The sequence below is a fragment of the Amborella trichopoda genome, chromosome 2, assembly GCF_054954075.1.
Source record: "Amborella trichopoda isolate Santa Cruz 75 chromosome 2, AtrichopodaSantaCruz75HAP2 v2.0, whole genome shotgun sequence".
Taxonomy (NCBI): domain Eukaryota; kingdom Viridiplantae; phylum Streptophyta; class Magnoliopsida; order Amborellales; family Amborellaceae; genus Amborella; species Amborella trichopoda.
The window spans coordinates 44,221,398-44,234,681 of record NC_142337.1 but is presented as its reverse complement, the minus strand read 5'-3'; the positions used below and the strand labels follow the sequence as shown (position 1 = coordinate 44,234,681).

The following is a 13,284-nucleotide window of genomic DNA, read 5'->3' as shown; positions in this document are numbered from 1 at the left end:
TCTTCTCACTTGACTGAGGGTAGACTTAGACTGGCACCGCTATATCAGTCTCGATTTCGAGTAGTATTTTCACCATGCTGGTCTTGAAAACCATGCCCGTCTTGCTACCACTCCAAGTCAATGACTTCCTGGTTGCCATGCCCGTCTCTCCTCTTTGTCGAGTTTTTCTTCCCTTTCCAATCTTTATCTGAACCTTATGCTTCATCACCCTCTCGTATGAACGTATATTTCCCTAAGACAAGGGAGGGTCTTTCTAACCCACTTGTCTTACAAATTAACTATAGAAGTATAGAAGTCTTGCGCAGAAAGCAAGAGGATTGTTGGTCAAGGGAGATGATTCCGAACCAGCTAAAGCAGCTGGGGTCTTTCTTCATGATTTAAGAGGGTGCCCACACGAGCCAGCCTGAGTAAGTCCCGAACCCACCTTTAATTCCTCTCTCATTGGTTGGTATACCTGCCCTTGGTCTCGAGCAAGGTTCTTAGAGAGCGATCTCAAATCCCAGGTTCATCAGAAACTCGAGATACATGCCGCCAGATCATCCAAATCTGGAGAGAGAGATCGATGCACCTGACCAGCTTAGCGACTCCATTGGGGACTTACTACCCCTTAGTCGGCTCGCTCTTGTTTGATTAGTATCCTCTTTTACTTTCTGCATTAATTTCTATGGCACCTGAGTCCATTCATCTGAGTCGGGGACTTCCTTATCCCCGCACTTGTGACCGTCTCAGGGAAGTGAACTTCTCAAGCTTCATTTCCTACTCTCCTCCTAAGTCAGGACTCACGGTCCAGCTCCCAAGTTCTCACCTGGATCGGTGCGTGAGGGGACTTAAAAGTCCCGCCTCCCCGCTGCCTAGCCCTGGTGGACCCTTCACCAAGGCCTCTTGCATCGATGGCACATCTGCCACCATACATAGCACACACCCTACTACCGGCAAGTCTCTTGCTGGTCATATTGCTAAGGAACGCCGAAAGGCTGCCCCCATCAGTCCTGCGAAAGGCAAGCGAGTTACCGTCACTCCTGAGGATAGCCAAAAGGCAACCCCTTATGCTCCTTCACCACCCCGAACCTCCACACTTGGAGGGCCGACACATAGGGTAGGAGGTCCAGAGATCATAACCCCTCGCACACATCCAATGGCTCGTGGTCCATCAACTCCAGCTGCACCTCGGAGCAACCCTCACATTGCCTTGAGCTCACATCCAAGGCTAGGCCTTCTCGGGCCAAACCCTACATGCGCCATGCATTTTCTTTCCACAGCTCAGGGCCGCGTTAGCTCTTTGCCACCTTGAGCACATGAGGGTCAACCACTCCGTCTTCCCTCCCAACACACACAGCTTCACCTTGTGAGAGATGAGCTTCTACTTCACCCCTCACAGACACAAGCTCGTGGATCTCATCCTCCTTAGGTCGAACCCATTGAGTGTGCCCGGGTCAACCTCCAAGTCACTCGAACGGCTAACTCTAAAGGTGCACATGCACCGTTTTGGCAGGTTCTTTTCCAACCTCAACTCAGACGGAGTCGTGGACCAGCTCCTTCGCCTATCACTTTCCAAACACCAGGCAAACACCTCGAGCCCTAGTACTTAAAGGTCTTCCCTAAGAGTACCATCTTGAGCCAGCCTCAGGTCAGCCGTGCATATGGGCCCCACAAAGGAACTCAGGACAACGACCTGATGTTAGATAACAGCCTCCAGGCTCTAGCCTCCAAGGTAGAAACCTAGGCTGCCTTCCGTCCTTGGACTCCACTGCCTACTCCAGCTCATAGACATGGCCCTTGCGTGCTTGAAGAAGGCTAGGCAGTCCAGTTCTTAGGATCGGTTCTGGAGGGAAGTCCACAACCATCTCAGGTTTAAAAAGGAGAGATGTCACGACCCCGCCCCCTGACCCCTGCCAGCAGGCAACAGAGCGCGAGATCGCACCGGAGGTCGCGAACGTCACTCAGTTGGGATTGGCTCAACGCATGAAAAAGCGGACTCAAGAGCACACCATGAAAGAAAACCAGAATAAAACCATTTGTCAAAGCAAATAACAATTCGATCTCATTCATCTGATATTTAAAAGTCTTTACAATTCCTTCAATGCATTACTTGCCCAAAAATATACAAAATGAGGTACACCACACATTACTGAGACATCCAAAACAAACAATGAAAGTCTTCAAAGGACTGCTTTTTAACCTCTCGACTTCGAGCTTCAAATCCCCAATGGTCACCCACCTTAAGCACATGTGTCAATACTCTTCACTTTACAGTTATGAAAATAAGATGGAATGAGCTAACAACCCAGTAAGCAGATTTACACCATTACATTCCAACTAGCATGATAGTGATAATAATGTGTAACACACGTATACGTACATGTACACATGTATCAAATAAGGTCCCTTGACATACATTCTAACAGAAATGTGAGAAAGGTAGTTCAATTTATGTAATGCATAAGTCACAATCACCTTTCTTAAAGTAAAGTAATAAAGATAGCATATCACAACTTTAGCTAAACGCCTATGCAGAAAGCTTAAATAAGTCAGGCAAACAGATCTATCTACTCCTGAAGTAGAAGCCACATCAGTCAGGCTAAGCCTATCTTGAACTTGGGACTTTTACCCTCACCCAGGAGGGTGGACCATGACAAGTGGAAGACCCACTTTGTAAGGCCCTCACACACGCATACATCCCCAGTGCGCTTTGGGGCTTTCGATTGGCAGAGGCCTTACAAGACACCACCCTCTCCTTGCGCACTTTCGGCAAGAGGGTATTACCCTACCATTAGGTGACTTAATGCATAGTGCCAACATAGATCTGGGGGGCACGACCCTCCCAACTACTCACATCCTGAGTCCCGTCCTATCATGGGGAGTCAGGGAAAAATCGCAGTTGCCAGCACCATCATTCACACAGTAGGTGCCCTTTCACAAAACATAATAGCATCGCAGCTACCGATACCATCATTCACACGGTAGTACCAATTCACATAACATAAACATCATGATACCATCATTCACATAGTAGGTATCCATTCACATATAGCATAAGCATCATTATCATGCATGCGTATATGTGCTCGCATTTAGGGTCCTAAATTTTGGACCATTTAGAGTTTGAAGATGGTTCCAACATCAATTTCATACCAAACACACCTATCCCTCACTTGGGAGTGGTTTAAATACAACAGGGTTTTGTTTGGCCTCTTAAAGGTTCAAGGAAATGAGGGTTAACTAACTGCCCCTTGCTGTGTACAGTGGACAACAATATACCTTGTTTCAAATCATTATAAAATTCAAATTGTAAGGTAACCTGTGATTGGTACAAAATAAAATTTTAAGTCAAGATCTATATCTTTCTAAAAAACCAAATTTGAAAGCATTTGGATTCCATTTAGTAGTTCAAAAATTCGTGGCAAACAAGGTAATAGTTATGATTTTCATCAATACAGCCCAAAGTGACATACCTTCATAAAGCAAGGTATAACTTTCAATCTAGGAAGCTTTTCGAAATAGTTTCCACATGAAAATTTTAACCCATTTTAATATATTTCAAATGGCTATATTTTGGCCGAAAAAGAACTTCGTTTTCCTAGCTAAAACCAGTGACCAGAGTGGTATAAATAAAAACATCCAAGAAAACGCTCAATAATGATATACCTTCCCATTTTGAAACATAACTTCTTTTTTGTAAATAATTTCAGAAATGGGTAAAAACAAATATTTTACTAGAATTGTATATCTCTTTAATGGGGGTGGTTTGAGGTCAATCAGACCCCATTTGTCTATTCAAAAGCCTCTTACAAAGGCATGCAAACTTCTGGAATTTCACAGTGGCATACAACATGTCTCAAGCATACATTCCATGATCTTCATTTCATGGTGACGCACATGATAACAACCATTCTATCACAATGTGAACACACATAGTCATGCATAGCATGCATTTCTTACATAATTTAAGAATCATGCATTCATTCTTGACATTCACCATTATCATAAAACAAGAGCTCCAATTTCTAAATAAAAAGGCGTAAGGATTTTCTTACATCACATACACATTCATTCTCATTTTATATGCATAAATTCCATGTATCCTTATGACTATCATGCATGGTGATGGATCCACTTACCTAAACAACAGTGGTGTCTTCTCCACTCATCTCCTCACAGCTCTTACCCATCCAACTATGGCTGCCCAGCAACAGTCACTTCTTCCCACCTTGTGTCTTAGAGAGAGAGAGAAATGAAGTAAGAATGAGTGGCACAGGTGAGAAAGGGGGCTTAAGTACTCTTTGGTTGAGGTGGCTGGCCAAGTGTCACCAAAAGACGGTAAAATCTGGACATGTGGCACTCAACCAGTATGCATAAAACAAGTGGCATACACAACTCATTCATGTCAGAAACCTAGCTGGCACTGCACACAAATCCACTAGGTGCTGGCCTCTTCACCAGACACTAGCTTGTCACCCGGCGCGGGCTCTTCCAACCGGCGCTTGCTTTTTCACAAAAATCCACCCGATGCTGGCTCTTCCAACCGTTGCTGGCCTCTTCTCCAACTCACCCGGTGCTAATCTCTTCCAACCGGCTTTGACCTCTTCTCCAACTCACCTGGAGCTGGTCTCTTCCAACCTGTGCTGACCACAACCTCAGCCTCCCCATCTTGCTAGGCCTTTTAACTGGCCGGGAAAAGTTTGGGACATCACACCATCCTCCCCTTAAAAAATATTTTGTCCTCAAAATCGTTAGTCGAAAGAGGGGTACGAGGTCCACGTTTCATCTTCTCGCTTCCACGTGGATTCTTCCCTCGAGTGATACTGCCATAAAACCTGGACTAGAGGAATCTCTTTGTGACACAATATCTGGACTCTTCTATCCAGTATCTCAACAGGCTATTCTATATAAGTTAAATCCTCCCTAATCAGGATCGGCTCATACTTTAGGACGTGGGATGAATTGGGCTGATACTTTCTTAGTACAGACACATGAAACATGTTATGAACATTAGCCAACTCGAGCGGTATGGTCAATCGATATGCCATGACTCCAATCCTTTCTAAAATCTCTAAGGTTCCAATAAACCATGGAGTTAGTTTTCCCTTCTTGCCTATTCTCACTAAGCCCTTAGTTGGTGATACTTTCAGAAAAACCTGATCATCCACCACAAATTCAAGTGCCCTTCTCCGATGGTCAGCATAACTCTTTTGCCAACTTTGAGCCGTTCTCAGTGTTTCCCAAATCAAAGCAATCTTTTCTGAGGTCATTTGAGCAATCTCTGATCCCAACAGTCTTCTCCCACCGACCTCATCCCAACATATGGGCGATCTACACTTCCTCCCATATAATGCCTCAAAAGGCGCCATCTGCATACTGGCCTAGAAACTGTTGTTACAAGCAAACTCTATCAGGGGCAAGTGAACATCGCAGTTTCCCTTGAAATCTGAAACACATGTTCTCAACATATCTTCTAGGGTCTGTATGGTCCTTTTGGATTGTCCTTCAATTTGGGGATGGAAAGCAGTACTGAAAGTAAGTTTGGTTCCCACAGCCGACTACAAGCTGTTCCAAAACCTTAAAGTAAATCTTGAGCCTTTGTCAAAAACAATACTAATAGGCACCCCGTGCAGTCTTACAATCTCCTTGATGTACAATTGGGCCAACTTATCCATGGTAGAAGTAGTACGGACCGACAAGAAATGAGCAGCTTTAATGAGTTGGTCTACAATGACCCAAATACTATCATGCCCCGAACTTGATCTCGGCAGGCTGGACACGAAGTCCATAGTTAGGTGTTTCCACTTCCATTCTAGTACAAGAAAGGGCTGTAACTATCCCACAGGTTTCTAATGTTCAACTTTAACTTGCTGACAGGTTAAGCACTTGGAAACAACTTGTGCTACCTCTCTCTTCATGTTATTCCACCAAAAGACTCTTTTTAGATCTTGATACATTTTCGTGCTCCCTAGATGCACTGAATAATGGGTGTGATGTGCCTCTTCTAAAATAGCCCTTTTTACCTTCTAATTGTTAGGAACACAAACCCACCCTTTAAATCTCAACATTTCATCACTACCCAAGACACGGTCCTCCTTACCATCCAATTTTATTTCCGCGCAAATTGTCATGAACTGAGGATCCTCCTTTTGCGCTACCCGGATTTGCTGAAAAAGATGTGGCTCTATTCTCATAGCTGAAATTATTCCTTTCCCAGCATCAAGGCGCAGAGTTGGATGCCACTCTACTGCATCTTCTAGTAGCTTCATCTCTCGGACCATCATGTAAGCCATTGACACCATCGGCTTCCTACTTAAAGCATTTTCCACAACATTGGTCTTACCTGGATGGTAGTTGATGGTACAATCATAATTATTGAGCAAGTCCATCTGTCTTCTTTGTCTCATATTTAATTCTTTTTGAGAAAACAAGTATTTGAGGCTCTTATGATCGGTGAACACTTTAAATTGAGTTTCATAAAGATAATGTCTTCAGATTTTTAGGGCAAAGACCACCGCTGCCAGTTCCAAATCATGGGTGGGATAGTTCTGTTCATAAGGCTTTAATTGCCTATAAGTATAGGCTATAACCTTTCTCCTTTGCATCAAGACACACCCTAACCTGTTATGCGAGGCATCAGTAAAAACCACAAAATCTTCATTTCCCTCAGGCATGGTCAATATCGGGGCCGTAGTTAATCTTTTCTTCAATTATTGAAAACTTCTCTCACAGTTATCAGACCCCGCAAACATGACTTCCTTTTGGGTTAGGCAGGTTAGGGGAAGTGCTATCTTCGAGAATCCCTCTACGAAACGCCTATAATTCCCCACAAGTCTTAGGAAGCTGCAGACTCCAGATACATTCATTGGTCTCTCCCATTTAAGCACAACCTCAATCTTGCAAGGACCAACTGCCACCCTGTCTTTGGAAACAATATGCTCAAGGAAAGCCACGCTTAGAAGCCAGAACTCACTCTTATTGAGCTTAGCAGACAACGTTTTTGCCCTTAGAGTCTGGAGGACCATTCTTAAATGTTGCTCATGATCTGTCTGATTCCTGGAATACACCAAAATATCATCAATAAAGACCACCACAAATTCATCCAGATAGGGTCTAAAAACTCTATTCATCAAATCCATAAGGACAGCTAGGGCGTTCGTTAATCCAAATGGCATGACTAAAAACCCATAGTGGCCATAACAAGTCCTGAATGTGGTCTTGAAGATATCACCTTCCTTAACACGCAATTGTTGGTATCCAGACCGAAGGTCAATCTTTGAAAATACATGGGTCCGTTGCAGTTGATCAAATAAATCATCAATTATGGGAAAAGGGTATTTATTCTTTACTGTAACCTGATTCAACTGTTTATAATCAATGCATAGCCTCAAAGACCTATCTTTCTTTTTTACAAATAGAATTGGTGTGCTCCTTGGCGACACGTTAGGTCGGATGAGCCCCATATCCAACAATTCTTGTAATTTATCCTTCAACTCTTTTAGCTCGGCTGGGGCCATCTTAAATGGGTATTTAGAAATAGGAGTAGTACCAAGGGCCACCTGTATTACAAATTCAATCTCTCTAGCCAGGGGCAGAGAAGTTAACTCTTCGGGGAAGACCTCTATGTATTCTCTCACCACCGGTATCTCTTCCAATTTAGACTGAACACCTCAGTTTTCTACTACATAAGCCAAACATCCAACACATCTTTTGGCTAATAGTCGAGAGACTCGAAGGGCTGAGATGATGTGTAAAGGAGAAACATCCTTAATGCCCTTAAAATGTAGTTCAGGTTGACCCGAGCATCTAAAAGTTACAGTCTTATCAAAACAGCTCACTGTAGCACAGTGGGTAGACAACCAATCCATACCCAAAATAATATCAAAATCTTGAATATCCAAAAGTATCAAATCTATAGGCAACAAATGCCCTTCAATCACAATCCCACACTGTTTATACGTCGTATCAGTTTCTATTGATTCTCCCATAGGCGTACATATTATCAAAGTCCAAACAAGTTGTACAAATTTAACATTCAAATGACATGCAAAGTGTGGTGCAATACATGAATGGGAAGAACCAAGATCTATTAAAACTCTTGCTTCAATTCCGCACACAGAAAGCGTACCTCGAATCACAGAGCTACTCACCAGCTTGATAGGGTGGTCCAGACACCCCCTCAAGGATCCCAAAGGAGACGGCGGGCACCTAAGTTGGCCCGTCGAAGGAATCGTCCTCCTCAACCACCAGTCGAGGAAGAATTCCTCAGGCCCCTTCCTCCATTGTCGACCTTGCAAGACTTTATTCCAAGTGTAGCTCGCCTCGTCCTTTCGTCTAATCAAGCGGACATCCTTGAGTCACCAACAGCTCGGGATTCCCCCAATATGGGTGACGACACTAAAAGCACCCCACGACGGTCAAACCTGGGGCAAGACTTAAAATATCCCCTGGGCACGTCCAATTCAGTGATGACGTAAAAAGCTGCCCAGAACATTCTAACTCTTCTTCACCTCCTTCCTCTTTTATTTTCTCCACAGGTGCAGCTCCATGTTGCCCAGACTTCAACACTCTAAACAGAGAGTTCGGAGGCACCAGCCTCACCTAGCCACAGCAAGAGCGCCTCAGAGATATGCTGACCTTGGCGGTTGGATTCTCGATAGCATCCGACGCCCTATCAACCCGAGCAAAAATCGAGTCATCTTTAGGCCCCTGTTTCAAAGAAGCCTCCCACATGGTGCAGATCTTGGAGGTGCCTGCTAGCATGGGGCAAATGGGTCTAAGATCGAGAAAGAAGCTACAGCCCACACCTCAAAAGCTCAAGGCCCTCAAGTTTCCTGGTCCTCTGCTTTCCCCTAAACCTCAACCTCAAACCTCTGCATCCCTAATACAAGCTCCTATTACTTCCTCATCAACCCAGATCGCACCGGCTGAACAACAAAGTCAACCAGTGTCACAAACCAAAATCCAACCAAAACCTGTTTCTAAGCCTACCCTATCACCCACAACAGTGACAGGATCAGGAACACAGAAGACTAATGAGGATAAATTGAAATACAACGTAATTGGGAACTTGAGAAAGCTTCCAGCCCTTCTAAGTACTTATGATGCCCTCCTACTGTCTAGAGACTATCGCATGACTCTAATTCAAGCTCTTTCTAACCTAGACATGTACGAGACTGAAGTGGAACTTATTGAGGTTGACCCGGCTATCCTGAGTGGGTGTCTGAAAATCTCCTTTTCTGAAGATGACCTTCAATTGGGAGGAAAATTTCACCATCGCCTCCTCTTTGTGAATGGTGAACTTCATGCCTACCCTCTCAATCGGATCATGCTAGACGGAGGGTCAGCAGTCAACTTGATCCCAAGAAGGATCCTCACTCGATTGGGATTAGGGCCTGACGACCTCACTCCTACCCACATCACTGTGCAAGGGTTTAACCAATCGGGAGAAAAGCCACTTGGCACAGTGTGCCTTCATCTCAAGATCGGTAATCTCAACGATTACGCCCAATTCCACGCAATCAACAACGATACCTCCAACAACATCCTGCTTGGTTGTCCTTGGCTTTACGACAAGTGGGTGGTTCCTTCCACACTCCACCAATGCTTCAAGTACAACTAAGATGGAAGGCAACACATGGTCTATGCTAATAGAAAACTGTTCCCCATAGCTCAGACTCACTATGCCGACGTCGAGTACTATTTCACAGCGCGTTCAACGTTAGAAAAGTCAAAGGATGATAATTGGAAGCCTGTGAGAGAGACAGGACCTTCGTCTCACGATGACATTGAGGATCTGGGGCGAATGATCACGAAAATGTTCAAAGAAGAGGAAAGATAGGGCAAGATCCTCCCCTTGATCCCTATCCACCCAAGCATACCGTGCCACCTCTTCGAGGTCATGGTATCCTCTCTTGAAGACAAAGCTTCCCCTCTACTTCTACTCAGCCTTAGCGAAATGGTGAGCTAGAAACGACCCTCAAGCCTGAGGAAACCCCGAAGGTAAACCTTCAAGCACCGACGGTCACCTATACATCAGACCAGCAAAAGGTCCTACATGTCCCCATCATTCTTATAGAAGTAGAACTGGCATACCAACCACCAAGGAAGGTACTCCAAGTTCCATCCTCCTTGAACAAGGGCATCAGCAGCCAAAAGAAGGTCCTACACTTCTCGGGGGTTGTTGAAGAAGTACAGCCAGACAAGAGTCATCCCTTTGGCTCTCTGGAACAAGACCCCATGACAGAGCTGAGAAACGAGGTTCGTAACCTCCAAAGCCAATTGGAGGTCATGCGCATTGCTTCAAAGCACTTAAAGGGGTTTGTCCCTGAGACTAAGACTTATGACGAGCTCAAGACCAATGCACCTTGAATTGAAGCCAAAGCTCCCCCAGACTAAAGCATTTATAGCTAGCAGGCTCATCAAATCATGAGAACCATGAATTACGAGCCCCTCTCCAATCAAACACTAAGGGGTGAGGAAGCAACTGCTCCCCCATTCGAGCTCATTGAAGCCATAGCAGGTTTCCACAAGGCAAAGCAAGGGGTGGGATATTCTTTTTCGTCTAACACTAAAAAAGGATGAAAGCAATAAAACAAAAGACGACATAAGAGCGAGAGACATGTCACACAACACTCTAAGCAAAAAGTGACATTTCATTCATAAAATAAAAAATTCATACAATTGTCAACATTATCAATACCAAGAATTGGTGTACAAAGAGTTATAAATGAGAGTGTCCACTAAAGCCTCAAGACTAAGCTTATAATGGTCTTGTTGTGTCCACTTGATTCCATCCTTCAGGGCTACCGCCTGAAGGAGGGCAAACTTTCTAACCAAAGGAAGATATTCCCCACATACCAACTACGAAGAAAATGGGTCTTTTCCACGGGCCACAACAAGCAAGCCTTCCAAATCATTGATGTTACATTAAAAAATCACCATGTCATTCTCATTCTCAAAACATGTGATTTCTTTAACAATAGAAGGAACTTCTGAAGGCAAAATCTTGAAATTTAGGTGAATGAACTAACACATGAGAAAGTTGGTTTTAAGGTTACCTAAGTGTACCATTGTGGAATCGGTGACAGTCAAAGGCCCATGAAAGAACTTAAGTAAATGCCTAATAGAGGGATAATTCTCAATAAAAGCTGATTCTTGTAAAGACAGAACTTCTCGAGCTTGTCGAGCCATTTCAATCACCTTCATTTCGAACAAGTCTGCGTAAGGAACCTCGAAGTCTAAAAGTTTATCTACCAGCCTCTTCGCCAAAGAGGGGAACATGATCAACTCAATGAGAGAAGCCCGCCTGAAAAGTTGATAAGCAGCTCTAAGAAAATCACATTCGTTGTCTGTAGAAACATTGCAGCGATTGAGCCTGGTGAGTTGTGCATGGAAAGGTATCATGGCTTGCGAAACAACAAAGCCTCCCCGGATGCGCCAGACAAGAGGATGAATAACTTGTCCCAAAAAGGAGGTGACCATAAAAGCTGAGCCTATGATAGGTTCCCTTTGAGCAGAAGATGCGTGGATCGCTCTCAAGGTGACAAGAGGATAAATGAGGGAAGGAAGGAAGATGCAGTCGATGCTGTACATTGTCAACTGTTTCAAAAGAAAAGAGAGAGAAAAGACAGTCGACGCTAGACTTCGCCAACTGTCAAAAGAGAAAAGAGGAAGAGGACCAATCGGAGCTAGGCTTGCATCGGTTACGATGAGAGTGAAGCAAGGGAGAGAGATCGAGCCGGTGCTAGGCTTTGTCGATTGTGACAAGAGAGGTTGGAGAAATCCAACCGGCACTTGCGTTCACCGACTGTTAGGAAAGAGATGAGATAGAAATTCAACCGGTGTTGGGGCTCACCGACTGTTACGAAAGAGAGGAGAGAGAAAACCTCACCCGACGCTAGAGTTCATAGAAGAGGAAGAGAGGGAAAACCCCACCTGGTGCTGGGGATGAAAAAAGAATAAGGGAGGGAAAACCCCACCCGACGCTCGGGATGAAAGAAGAAGAAGGGAGGGAAAAGCCCACCCAGCACTGGGGATGAGAGAAGAAGAAGAGAGGGAAAACCCCACCCAGCGCTGGGGATGAAAGAAGAAGAGAACCACCCAGTACTGGGGATAAAAGAAGAAGAGTACCAACCGATGCTGCGGATGAAAGATGATGAAGAGAGGGAAAACCCCACTTAACACTGAGCATCAAAGAAGAAGAGAACCAACCGGTGCTCCAGTTGCAATGAGGAGGAGAAAGAGAGATATGAGAAAATGGGGCGGAGAGAGAAAGAAGGGAGGAGAGAGGAACAGGAGAGGAAAGAGAAAGTTACCTACCCGAAGGGTACTAGCCCTTTTATTCTCTCCTCTCTCTCTCTCTCTCTCTCTCTCTCTCTCTCTCTCCAAGACGTACTCATAGGCTCAAGCAAGAATGAAAATTTCTATTGAATTATCAAAGAATGAATCGAGAGTGTCCTTTTACAATGAGGCAGTGCCTGTTTATATAGAATTGGGCCCTAACATGGTGGACGCCCAAAAGTAACCCTAATTGAAGGTAATTATGATTTAATTGAATTTAAAAAATGCCAAAAATGGTTGTAAAAAGACTGTTTTTCCCCTGCTTAACAATGTGGGGAATTTCAAAGCGTTCCCTGCTGCTACCCGAGATCTTGCGTGATCTTCCATGGTTGACCCGAGGGTGTTCTGATGCTTGTTTGATCAAAAAATTATTGTTTTCTTGTAGAGCTCGGCATGACGATCGTTTTGATACCAACTTCAAGTCATGAATCATGTTTCTGAGCCATGATCAAGAGACTTGAATATTGGATGAAGCTTGAAAACTTCGGATCGATTTTGTGCTCATTCCTTGATGTTTCTTCATGATTTTTTAATTGAATCACACTGAGCATGCCGTCACGTTCACATTGCAATGAACATAGCTTGATTTTGTGTCTGGATGAAGATTTTGTCATCTTGAGTTTTTGGTCAGAATCTTGAAATCCGGTGGCTGGAATTTATAGCACCTTTGGTGCCTTCATATATGAAATCCAACCGTTCATCGTACACAAGGTTTAGATCAGAGATAGCCTTGGACCTCACACACATAATGCAATTAGTTTCGTGCCGATCGGGTATACGAGTGTCGTGATATGGCTGCTTGAACAAGGCGTGCTGCTACTAAATTTTCTACTACATTATTTCTTTTAGTTTTTCTCTTTACTCAGGCGTTGCTATGGGGCGTACCACATATCAAATTGCTCATCTTGGTGAGATGAATATGCTCACCAAATTTGGGAGAGATCTAACTTGGAACGAGTGAGT

The 13,284-nt window shown here is 44.2% G+C and overlaps 1 protein-coding gene across 1 annotated transcript; it reads right to left on the bottom strand.

Moving 5' to 3' along the window:
• Positions 1-4,877: 4,877 nt before the first annotated feature.
• Positions 4,878-5,348, bottom strand: LOC148783230 (uncharacterized). The gene has a single exon (XM_088859844.1). The coding sequence runs from the start codon at positions 5,346-5,348 to the stop codon at positions 4,878-4,880; it is 471 nt and encodes a 156-aa protein (XP_088715970.1).
• Between the last annotated feature and the right edge of the window lie 7,936 nt (positions 5,349-13,284).

Bases quoted from the DNA above. Each gene is read 5' to 3' on its own strand.
- LOC148783230 (XM_088859844.1), bottom strand. From the start codon at position 5,348: ATGGCGCCTTTTGAGGCATTATATGGGAGGAAGTGTAGATCGCCCATA.